The sequence below is a fragment of the Gadus morhua genome, chromosome 14, assembly GCF_902167405.1.
Source record: "Gadus morhua chromosome 14, gadMor3.0, whole genome shotgun sequence".
Taxonomy (NCBI): domain Eukaryota; kingdom Metazoa; phylum Chordata; class Actinopteri; order Gadiformes; family Gadidae; genus Gadus; species Gadus morhua.
Genome location: NC_044061.1, coordinates 24,392,287 through 24,405,271, shown reverse-complemented (window position 1 = coordinate 24,405,271; position 12,985 = coordinate 24,392,287). Strand labels below are relative to the sequence as shown.

The 12,985-nt window shown below is 46.9% G+C and overlaps 1 protein-coding gene across 1 annotated transcript in view; it reads right to left on the bottom strand.

Annotated features, from left to right (window-relative positions):
* The window catches only part of chst8 (carbohydrate (N-acetylgalactosamine 4-0) sulfotransferase 8), a 128,899-nt gene that overhangs the window by 105,481 nt on the left and 10,433 nt on the right, over nt 1-12,985 (bottom strand). Inside the window, exon 2 of the mRNA XM_030377063.1 lies at nt 10,899-11,081. Coding sequence (XP_030232923.1) covers nt 10,899-11,004 — 106 coding nt within the window. The 5' untranslated portion in view covers nt 11,005-11,081. The remainder of the gene's footprint in view (nt 1-10,898; nt 11,082-12,985) is intronic.

Genomic DNA, 12,985 nt, shown 5'->3' with positions numbered 1-12,985 from the left:
GCAGCCCGGCCCGGATCAGATTCCTCCGCCCTGATGGAGGGGCCTTTGTTGTGGGCTGCGGCGGGGACGTCGGGGGCCCATTGTGTTGTGCTCTCCGTCGACGGGGCCACGGCGCTCCACGCCACAGTCAGCTATCTGGCCGATAAGATCGGGGAGACTGCGGCCTCTCCTCCAGCGAGACCCCGTCACCTCTACCCGGCGTCAGCAGATTACATTTTCTCAAGATGACTACTTGTTATCACTGGCGCAGGGCGAGAGCCGGCTTAATCCTTTGTTCTTTGTTCGCCGGTGACTGCGCCTGAGACTCTCGGACTCTCTCTCCCCTCGCCCTCCTCTGTGACACCCCTGTTCAATAAGGGATGCCCGCTCTCTGGTCTTTTAATCTTGCTCTTAGGGCACGCCACTTTGTAAAGGGATTACAGTAATGGAAGTTGCAGAAGTGCACAATGATATCCTTTCTACACTTCTCTTCTCTCCCTCTGTCTCTCTCTCTCTCTCTCTCTCTCTCTGCCTCTGTCTCTGTCTCTGTCTCTGTCTCTGTCTCTGTCTCTCCCTCTCCCTCTCCCTCTTTCTGTTTCTGTCTCTGTCTCTGTCTCTGTCTCTCCCTCTCCCTCTTTCTGTCTCTCTCTCTCTCTCTCTCTCTCTCTCTCTCTCTCTCTGTCTCTGGAAGACAAAGAGGTTCGATACTGATTGCATTATTGGGATCCTGGCTTCCTGTCTGGTGATGGTTCATGGTTACTGAGGTGGGGCCTTTCGTCTGGGAACAGAAACCACATGACTGCATCACTTCAGACGTCTGAAAGAAATGATCCCCATTATAAGGGTGAGGAACGGAAAGTTCTTTGCTACAATTTCTGTCATCCCAAAAACAAGCAGAGATTGTTTTGTACTCTGCTTCAAGCACAGTTCTCAGCCACTACTGCCGGGGGAACTAAAAAACAGAGCATTGGAGCAGTGAATCTGCCGAGGGGATAAGCATTTGAGTTACGGCAATGGTTTTCTGCTTTGTTCTGGCAGTGAGCCAGGTTTCAGCTGGCGATGGTCTAGCATTGGTCCTGCGATAAAACCATGCAACGTGCTCCCGTGCAGCCCAAGCATTGATTGATTGGATGCTGGGTGAAACCCTGCTGAAGGACTGCCAGGGCGATTGATCAATCACCAGATCAACTAAATCTTAAGATGCGTTTTTGTTGTTGTAGTGTGTGATGTTCAGTTAGACCTAACTAGTCTCATACAACAAAGAAACAACCCACAAAAAATACATCCTGGGAGATCACTTACAAAATCTCACTGCTACCACTAGTCACACTTCAAAAACCAGCAATAAGAATAATCAATAAAGCAGGATATTATGATCACACCAACCTCCTGTTTTTACATTCCCGTACCATAAAGTTAAATGAACTGGTTGACTATCAAGTGGCACAAATCATGTTTAAAGCAAGAAACAAACTGCTACCAGGTGACATTCAAAAACTTTATTTTTGACAGAGAGGGGGGTTATAATTTGAGGGACCAGTTCAACTTTAAGACGCTAGCTGTTCGCATGACTTTAAAATGTCAATGCATCTAAATTGGTGGTGTGAAACTGTGGAATGGTATGAGCACGGAGCTAAAGCAATGTCCAAACATGATCCAGTTTAAAAAAAGGTTCAAAGCAATGATTTTCAAAAGGTACAGGGATGAGGGAGATATTTAAGAAGGAAAATATAGTTAAAAAAATAAATAATAATAATTCATCATTATAAAAGTAAATAAATAAATGTATATATAAAAAAGGATTGTATATATTTAAAGTGTAAATATTGTGCATCCAATTTTGATTATTTGTTTCTATATATAGATAAAGATATATGGATTGTATAAATATAGATATCGATATAAATATATTGATTGTATATATATGTATAGATAGATATATGAATTGTATAACTAGATATATTATAAAAATTCATAGCATATCAAGTTGTATATATGTATGAATTGTAAATATCAAATATAGTATCGCCAATTGTATAGATAGATTGTATAGAGATTACAAGGAACACAAGAAACTAATATAATAAATATAATTTTTGAGCTGTGAAAAAGGGGTAGGTTTAAATAAGTTTATACTTCTTCCTACTCCTTTTCAGGCATATCATATCAATATATGTGATTTGTTTTCTTTTTTGAAATAATTTAAACATCATTTTTGTTTGTCGTATTTTCATGCCTTTCATTTTGTTTTTTGCATTTCTGATACGTCTGAAATAAATTGAATCAAATAAAAAAAAAAAATATATCCTTTTAGTACTTCTACAACTACTACTATTACTACTACTAATACTACGACTACTTCTTCAACTACTAATTATATTACTACCACTACCTCTACTTCTACTACCACTACTACCGTACCAATACTACTATTATTACAATTATTACCACTACAACTAATAATACTAATACTACCTCTACTGCTTCTACTGAAACTACTACCACAACTATTACTATTACTACCACTACTACCACATATACTGCTCTTCTACTATTACTCCCAGAGTACTAACACAAGTACTACCACTACTATTATTACCTCTACTGTTGCTACATTCATTGCTAGTGCCAATGTTTAGAAAGTCTCCTCATACAGTGGTTCTATTTAAACTACTACTGCTACTGCTACTACTATTCCTACTGCTTGTATCGCTAGTGCCGGCGTCTGAGAGTCTCCTCATACAGTGGTGCTAGTGCTCCGCTCACATAGATATTCCAGGGCTGTCTGAAGCACTGCCCTTCAGTGTCTCTCTCAAACCTCCAGGATGACTGCAAAGCTCACACTGATGTTCTGTGTTCCTGACCAAAAGAATCTCGGCTGTGTCGCGGGACTGAACAGGAATAGCTTGCTCTCTCACCATCTCTCTCCCTCTGTCTCTGTCTCTCTCTGTATCACCATCTCTCTGTCTCGGCCTCTCTCTGTCTCGGCCTCTCTCTGTCTCTCTTTCTGTACCACCAACTCTCTCTCTCTGTCTGTATCACCGTCTCTCTCTCACTCCCTCTTTCTCTCAGTCTCTCTCCGTCTCTCTCTCGATATCAGCACCTCTCCCTGACAGGAACACTAAGTCTGATGAGAAAACGGAAAACACACACACCAAACTTGCTTATGTAACAAACTCACCCTTATGCAACCCCCTCTGCAGGTACCTCCTCTGTTTGCCATGACAACATCCCACCGCTTGTATTTACCTTCTGTTATGTACCCTTAGACCCTCTATAATTTGTCCTTTCAAACAGTCTTTAAAAACTCTTAGGAAAAGCAAGTACCCACTCAAAACATTTGGACTCTCTTTGAACAGGCTGATTATGTTACCGTGCCGACAGGCTCATTAAAAGCATTTGGACACGCGTTCACTACAGGGCTCCCTTCATTCTCTCTTGAGAGAGAGACGAATGAGCATTAGGGGGATGACAGATAGGGAAATGGACTTGGACAGTGATGGGCCGCGACCACGCCTGGGCTGACAGGGAGCCAGGAGGCCGGAATCATTACTGGCCAGGCGGCACGCCACTCGGATCACCCTCCCTGTAGGTGTTAATTACCCCCCCTAAAACAATGTAGATTCAAGGCTCACAGGGGACTGTGGCTGTTGCCCAGCTATGTCATCAGGAGGGATGCATACGCAGACAGACGGACTCCGTGTGTTCTAGTTTGCAATGGCGGAGCGGCTATCGGAATGATAATGCTGTGTGTGTATGTGTGTCAGTATGTTTGTCTGTGTGTGTATCTGTAGGTGTGTCTGTGTGTGTGTGTCTGTATGTGTGTATGTGTATCTCTATTTGGCTGTGTGTGTGTCTGCGTGTGTGTCTGTATGTGCGTCTATGTGTGTGTCTGTGTGTGTGTCTGCATATATGTCTGCATTTGTGTCTCTGTGTGGTGTGTGTGTGTGTGTGGTGGTGTGTTTGTGTCTGTGTCAATATGTGTTGTCTGTGTGGTGTATCGGGGTGTGTGTGTGTGTGTATGTCTGCATGTGGGTCTGTGTGTTTGTAATTATGTGTGTCTGTATGCGTATCTATGTGTGTGTCTGTCTGTATGTGTGTCTGTATGCGTGTCTGCATGTGTATCTGTGTGCGTGTCTGTGTGCGTGCATCTGCGTGCGTGTCTGTGACACCACAGTGGTACTGGGTTGGCCATGGCGGGATTCAGCACGGGGACACAACACCGGGGGCGTCGGGCGCCCCTCCAGAGCCGTGGGCCGACCCCAACCAGCGACTTCAAACACATCGGCCCCTCTGAGATTCACCTGGCGCCCACGTCCCAGTCCCCCTCCCCCGGGGCCCGTAGTGCGGGCCCAGCGTGGCATGATTGGGAAAGGGCAACCTGACAGGCTTCCCATCACCACCCTATCCCACCCCACCCACCTCTTCTCTCTCTCTCTCTCTCATCTCTCTCTCTCTCTCTCTCCGCTCTCTTCTCTCTCTCTCTCTCTCTATCAATTCCCTCTCCTCCACTGGATCATGGCTTTGAACTTTGTCTTCTCAGGAAAACACATCTATACCTACCTCAGAGGAACGATTGTTGTTGTGGTTGTTTCTCTCTCTCTCTCTCTCTCTCATCATCTCTCTCTTCTCTCTCTCTCTCTCTCTTCTCTCTCTCTCGCTCTCTCTCTCTTTCTCTCTCTCTCCTCTCCTCTCTGCCCTCTCGCTCCTTTCTCTCCTTTCTCTCTCTCTAATTATAAACGTCTCAAAACACCGTCTCAGCTCTTTTTGAGTTTAACAGTGAAGAATAGTTTCAGGGTTTACACTCTTCCCGGCTTTAGCTCCTAATAGGATTTGTGGCCTGCCCTATTCCACCGTTATCCAACACCGACGGGCTACACTCTCTTCCAGAAGTCTGAACCAGAGGGAGGAGGAGCGCAGCTCAAGTCCGGAATATTATTCCCTCCGCTGCGTTCTCACGTCCGTTAAAGAAAAGAATTAATTCTGTTAATGGAGATGTGGAGAAGAGGAGTGACGGTGAGTATGAAGGGATCAAGTCGACTGGTGTGTCAGCCCAGGCGCAGGATGTTAATAGAAAACAGAGTGACCTTCGCATCAGCATCAGGTGGAGCCGGCTAAAACCGGCTCCGTCCTCACCCGGGCCGGCCTTCGGAGGGACACGGATAAGGGGTCACACGGGCAACTGGGGTCAAAACAACAAATCTAATATTTGCTCTGGGTTATTTCCCCGTGAGGTGAAGAGGTGCGGACGGCGGGAAGGGTTTTTTCCAGAAGCAGCGGTTGCCGTGGTTCCCTGTTGTGCGAGGCGTGTGATCCGAACGCTAAGAAGAGCACCGGGGCACCGTTTTAATCAAGCCACTGTATGTGGCTGCACAGACGCCGGTGCGAAACAATCACCGCCTTGTTTTCAGAGAGCAGCGGCGGTCCGCTGCGCAAAAGCACTCGGATGGAGTCGGCGTGTGCCAAATATTGCATTTCAATGATCTCCGTGCCCCGGGGAGCGATGGAGGGAGCAGTGCCCATGCAGGCAACAGAGGCAGGCTTTGTTCGAGGCCACCCCTTTTTTGTGTGCGGTGGACGGGGCTTGGAGACGCAGGTGAAAATATCTCCTTTCCCCCCCCCCCCAGCCGCAAACATTCACCGGTGGGTCAGGATTGGAAAAAAATTGCCCGGCCGGCCCTAGCGGGGTCATCGGCGGCATTTAATCACATTAAAAGGCGGCTAAATTAGAGACTCTGCAAACAGACCGGGCTTAAGGGATTATCGGACCTCTGACCAGAGGATCAGATTTGTACCTTCCAGAATAATGCACTGCGGTCCGGTTCCTGGCAGACTCTGACTGCGGCCGGGGTGCAGGCTGTTGCAGACAGGGTTTCCCGAGGCTAGCTCTCATTATATTTCCTACTCTGTTTATCTATTTATTCATTTAAATTAAGCCGTCTGAAAAAAAAAAAAGACTAAAACCAGCCGGCCCTGCCCTTTAGAGTGAGCGGTTATTACTGTGAGCCGGGGCCAGTGGTTGCAGGCCATTACTGCAGTAACTCCTGCTCACAGTCCAAGTACCCCCCCCCCCCCCCCCCACCCCCCCCCCCCCCCCCGTTGGCCTGCTATGGGTTTTTTCTCGTGTTAATAACCATTTGCATACGTAATATTGCTGCTGCTGCAATTTCGCGCTGTATGTGTATGCAAACACACACACACTGGGCTGTATACGTCACCCTACAGGACATGCTGCCCCTGTGAGAGCAGGCTCTCTGGAACGTGCACTTGAATATCCAGTCAGCCGAAAATTGTACTTCTGCATCTTTTCTTTCACTAACTATGTTACTGTCAGGGAGCAATAACTGTGTAATAGATATAGATTCAACACTTTTTTTCCCTTTTTTTTGTGAAACACAATCTGTTATGAATCGACACCCCGCGAAGATCTGCACTGCAACACGAATCCAGTCACATAATAGAGTCAGGAGGAACGGTATTACAATTGATTTTTAGAATTGAATGATCCTGCCCATCTTATTGATTTTCATGAAAGTGTTATGATATGGGGGAAGACACGACTGCAGGAACACCTTTCAACATCTCTCTGCACTGCGGCGCATAATGTATACTTGTATCACTGCAGCCTTACAGTGAATAATAAATGTAAAATTTGTTGTGCAATACATGCATATGTACATTCAGTGTGACATATGTTGCTACATGTGTGAAAACGCTTGCATGTGTGGGCAAAACTGCAGAGACTCTTGAGATATGGGTGTTTGTGTCAGAAAGATAAAGGAAATGGTTTCACATTCATACGTACTGGGAAATAATGGGCGAGTCATCACTTTAAATCCTCTGAAGTCTTTAGGTTCTGTCTGTCTGTCTGTCTGTCTGTCTGTCTGTCTGTCTGTCTGTCTGTCTGTCTGTCTGTCTGTCTGTCTGTCTGTCTGTCTCTCTTTAATAGATTGGGTTTGTCACAAATAATGACAGGGTTATGGACTTGGGAGTCAAGCCACAGTAAGACAGTATGACAGCGGTGATTTTAGTCTGAAAACCTCTGGTCTGAAGATTTCTCAAGACCTCACGGTATTTAAGGGCAAGAATGCACACAAAGTAAACAATTTCATTGATTCCCTCTTTGTCTATCTGTCCTTTAAACCTTGATTGCTCTCAGTTTCCCACTCTCACTCACACACACACAGACACACACACACACACACACACACACCTCAAACCAAAACCCCACCCCCCCCCCCCCCCCACCCCCCCCCCACGCACACCAGCGGCGGCTGGTGGTTTTTAAAGTGATGGGAGGAAGGACTGCGCGCTTGGTTGCCATTGGCCTGCTTATACCGTTGGTGTATAGTGGCATAAGAATGTGAGACTCAAGTTGTTTCAGGGTGTTTGGTGAACTGCAAAATAGAAGGGAGGGATAGTTTATGTGAATAAAATTGATACAAAGCCACCAGTGGCATCACTGTAATTTGAAAGCTGGTGGGCTGCATGTCTTTGAAATGGACTACAAGGGGCAGAAGGAAAGAATGCAAAGCCCATTAGTCAAATCAGGCCTTAAGCTATGTTTAATTTTCAGTTACAATTGTTATTAAGAACAAAAATGATGCCATTTTAAAAATACATCATGCTCTGAAACATTCACCCTTTCCACAACCTCTCCACAATATCCAAACAGGAACGGCCAGTACTTTCGGGGAAATGAATGGGACTCAACGGAGGCCTGAGGGAGGACCTTCCTCCCTGAAGTAATTGTAAATAGGCGATAGGGGGTGCTAATGTCCCTTTATACCCAGGGAAACAAACATTATATATTCAAAGGCATTAAAGTAGTCATATTTAAGGGCATTAATTCATTACAGTAGTCTGGGCAATCTACATTTTTATTCTCAACAATGTTAAGGAGGAACTTCCCTCTCCTCAATGGAGAAGCCCTCCACTGACGCAACACACCCCCACACAACCGTGGCACCTTTCTCTTCCATTAAAACCAATCACCAGTGGCTTGTGATTTAAGGGTCATGTGGTCTTACCCGGCTGAGGAATAGTTCCACCTATAACACTGGCGGTGGGGGCTTCACAGTTGCGCATCGGGAGAAATGCTCAGGGGTGTACATTTTCAAAGACAATTTATCTGAACGGCTAACTCCTCAGCGGAGCCCCCTCTCCCCGAGGAGTGCTTTTGATTCTCCGAATTGTCTTTAAACAATTACTGGGCAGAGGAGCGAGAGGAGAGGGGGCTGTTGGTGATATGTTTTATCTAAATCACATGGCGCTCCGGGCTGCCACGCCGGCTAAATAAATAGGAGAAGAAGGAGGGAGAAGAAGATAAAGGCTGACATCCAATGTATTAGAGCTCAACACGGTTAGATTTGAGGCACGGCGAGGGCTGATGCTCCGTCGCTCGGAGCGCAAGAGACGAGAAACTCGCTCGCTGCTTAGTGCGTGGGGCTGGAGGACAGTGGCACTGCAGCGCTCTCCTCTCTCTCTCTCTCTCTCTCTCATCTCTCTCTCTCTCTCTCTCTCTCTCTCTCTCTCTCTCTCTCTCTCTCTCTCTCCCTCTCTCTCTCTTGTCTCTCTCTGTCTCTCTTCTGTCTCTCTCTGTCTCTCTCTCTCTCTCCCTCTCTCTCTCTCATAACGTGTTGCTATGCAAACACAGTGATGCAAAGGAAACCTTGAAACCGACAAATACAAAACCCAGTTCAGCGGTTCCCAAACTTTGACTCTCGGTGTACTACAAAAATGGATAAATACAATGCAGTGGCCAAGCAAAGAGGGCTCTATACTCAAGTATTACTGAAGGAAGCTATGGTGAGAGGGAAAACGCAGAGCAAAAAGCAGTGTGTGTTTTTGTATACGTTGGTGTAGTATTTGTTCTTTGCATGCAAGCTTAAAAAATCTACATCTGCTCTTGCCAGTGTGTGTTACTGGGGGTGGGTCTTTGTGTCTGGTTGCATATCTGTATGTGAATGTGTGTGGTGTGTGTGTGTGTGTGTGTGTGTGTGTGTGTGTGTGTGTGTGTGTGTGTGTGGTGTGTGTGCGTGTGTGTGTGTGTCTGTGTGTGTATGTGTGTGAGTGTGTCTGTGTTTGTGTGTGTGTGTGTGTGTGTGTATGTGTGTGTGTGTGTGCGTTTGTGACTGTGGCTGTGGGTGTGTGTATGCATATATGTGTGTGTGTGTGTACGCATACGTGTATGTGTTTGCATGCAAACGTGTATGTGTGTATACATGTGTATATGTATGTGTGTGTGTTTATGTGCATGAGTATAATTGCCTGCCAGCACGTGTGTGTGTGCGTGTACTCGCGTCGGCGCACGTTGTCGCACATGCGTGTGTGTTTTTCAGTGTGCTCACGTGCACACGTGCGTGTGTTTGTCAACAGTAAGCCTGGATGTTCTTCGCACCGTGAGCCCATCTGGCTCTGCGGCTCTGAGAGACGAGGGCCCCTCAGAGGAGTCAGGCACGTCAGCTGGGCCCCGTCCGAGCGCCCACTCAGCGTAAGAGACTATTGGAGGCGCCGGGGCCTGACCACGCGGCTCATACCTGATGAGCGCGAGGACTTACACCACTCTGCCGCATCGAACACACCCCCCACCAGCCCACCTTACCACCATCACCATCACCACCACCATCAACACCACCCACCACCACCGCCGTAGAGGGGCCCCCTCTCCCCCTCTCCTCTCGACACCCAGGGGCCTGTACCCCCCATCGCCCGACACACACACCTCTTGTGGCTCCGTCGCGTTGCTGCTGTCCTTGACCAATTGCCCCGGCCTCTCAGCGGGACACTCGCACAGCGAGGAGCCAATCATGCGGTGAGTTGACGCGAGGGTCATTTCTGAAAGATCCGCCGTCCTCAACGCCCTTTAACTGACAACATCAACAGCAACGACCGCGTTTTATAGTTTACATGCTTCGAATGTGTGGCGTGGTTTCTTCAGCGGTGTGTGTGTGTGTGTGTGTGTGTGTGTGTGTGCAGTGCTGTGCGTGCGTGCGTGCGTGCGTGCGTGCGTGTGCGTGCGTGCGTGCGTTGCGTGCTGGCGTGCGTGCGTGCGTGCGTGCGTGTGTGTGTGTGAAAAGTGTCTTCCCGGGAGATCCATAAATGGCGGTTGGAGTAGAGCATCGACTAGCTTATCCACAGATGGTGTGCCGGCTTATACCCACAACACAACACAGAAGTAGGTACAAAGGAAAGGACTTCCCTCCCAGGACAGCAGGAAATGGGATCCGAGCGACAAAGGATGCCCTGTGTGCGTCGAGCTGCTACTTATCTCCTGCAGGAAGCAGAGGCAGATGTAGTTCACCTTACCCCGGGTAAATACCTGCCAATCACAGCTGCCTGCACCCCACTCTGTCCCTGGGTGTAATGTCAAGTTTTCCAAGAAGGGCATTCAAACCCGTTTCTGTGGTTCTTTTGTGTTTGGCTCTACCTCGTCACAGAGCTGACAACCTCCTTATAAACGCCCGTATATCCAGTCCGCAAAACTGACCTGACTTTTTGTCAAAAACATATCACACTGAGTAAATGCTACTACTATTACCTGGAATAGGCATGTGGTGTGTGTATGTTGATTTATGTGTTTGGGTATTTGTTTGTGTTTGTCTGTGTAGTTGTGTTTGTGAGTGTGTTGGAGGCCATTTTCAGGCAGGTTTGGGTATATGTGTTTTTGTATATATGTACGTATTTGTGTGCTTGTGTGTAAATGTGGTTGGGTACCACTTTTTTGTATGTGTGTATATGGGTTTGCTTTATGTTGTGCGTGGTGTGTGTGTGTGTATGAGGCTATTTCTGTGCCTGTTTTGGTGTTTGTGCATGTGTGCGTGTGGGTGTGTGTGTTGGACGTTATTTGTGTGCTTGTGCGTGCATGTGTCTGCGTGTGTGCGTGCCTGTGTGTGTCTGTGCGTGCATGCCTGACTGACCTGGGGCCTCTTGCGGGACCATCTCAGACAGGTCCTGCAGGTGGCTGAAGAGCACCAGGCCTCCGGCGGCGAACAGCAGCAGGAACCAGAAGGAGCAGAGGAGCATTCTCTTCCGCCGGCGCAGGGAAGTCCAGCATCATCCTCCAATCCATCCACAACACCACCCACGCACCGTGGAGCAGCCTGGACAGAGAGGGGGAGAGAGGCAGGGTATCAGAGAGAGAGAGAGAGAGAGAGAGAGAGAGAGAGAGAGAGAGAGAGAGAGAGAGAGCGTTGAACGAATCATGAAGAAAGGATACAAATAGAAGACGTGTGTGTGCCTGAGCAGGAGCTGTAATAAAACAAGAGGTAAGCTATGTGGAGAGCACAGTTACAGCTCACATGCTGATGTTCCTTTGTTATTAGTTCCTTCTGGTCGCCCGAGGAAAATGTTCTGATTAAGTGCAATAACACGCCAAAAAACTATTATTTTATCCTCTCTCCCCCCTCCGAAAAAAATACCTGCTATGCATTTTTAGGTCAGACTACAAAAGTACAATCAAAAGCAGTGCCTCAGGCCCTTCTCCCCGTGGCTTGTTGAAGGTTTGCTAATCTTGTGACGCCCCAGCCCCCATTAGAGGATGTTTGTCATTTAACATTTAACTTTTGACTCTTATTGCCAAGCACCAGGAAACAACAAACAATCCACGCAGGTCGTGAAACCATGCCTTTGCTTTGGGGAAATCAACCAGGGCTGATGGAATAAGAATTCATAGCTTTTTCCGTCTTCGAAAGAGCAGTACGGGGGTCCATGTGAAAACACAAAAGCCGCTTTTTTTTGTTGCTGATGTGGTCAGAGCAGAGGTCTTATAGTATTGATTCACAAGCTTGCACGCAATCCAAGCCAATGTGACACATGGAACATAACGACCATCCAGCAACTTGACTTCTACTTCCCTCCTAAAGGTTAAAAGGCAAGAGGGACTTGGTGAAACTAAACATGTAGTTTCTGACAAGCCTGCAGAGTTTTGCACATCCCTTCACGACACGTTAAGGCACAGCGCTGACACGCCCGCCGTCGGCAGGGTTGTGTCTACACGCTCACGCTAAATAACTTGCTTTCTTTATCCAGCTCTGAGGTGTTTCTGTAACGTTATTATTCAGAGACCAAATATGTATTTCTGGTGCAATTATAATCGTAGCTTCCTGGGCAGCCTTTCTACGATATCCACCTGCAGTGGATTTTGTTGGACTCAGGCCTGCAGTGGATATTGTTGGAATCAGACCTGCACTGGATATTGCCGGGCTTAGTTGATATTACAGAGACGGTTAAGGTGTCTCTGGTCTGACGGGCACTGGGGAGAGTGCGCATGCCCGATCATTATTCATGTTCAAATGACTAATTAGGCAAGCAGGGGGTCCAATTTCAACACTGCAGTCATAGAAACAAGGATGAACAGTATATGTGGTTGTTAGGGTTGAGGGTTGCGGTGGATGTTGAAAGCAAGACAGGGAGATATCTTCGTTGTGTTAGGTTGAGGTGATGCGGAATGAAGAGACGGAGGTAGAGAACATCAGAATACATTGTGTTGATTCAACAGGCCAGTAGAGAGGTTTGCCTGCTGTCTCAATCAAAGTCATGGTGACCAGATGTTTCCCGAGAAAAACAACCCACGAAATAATGAGCTATCGTAAGAAAATACTTTGTGCCGCATAAAAAAACAAAAAAAGCTCTGGAAGGAGATACTTTATTCTTTTAATCAGAGAGGTAAATACACATGCTAAGTGTCAATATAAATCCATCATGTCTGCTTCATAAGCCAATATTGAATATGTTAAATTTCGACTGAACTTGTTACAACCTGTCCATCATACTAGCTGCCAATGTTTGCACATGGACCACCTGAAGATAACGAAAAAGCTTGGTAATCATCTTTGTGACAGCTGTCTTGCAAGCTTCAAAACTTACACACTTATTCAGCTTTTATTCAGTAGGTGACGGAGTTGATTGGACTACCTTGAAGAGTCCATTCTATTTGAATTGGCAGGAGAAATGTATCCTCCTATATACAGTATATATTCTTCCTCTATGACCATATACATATAAG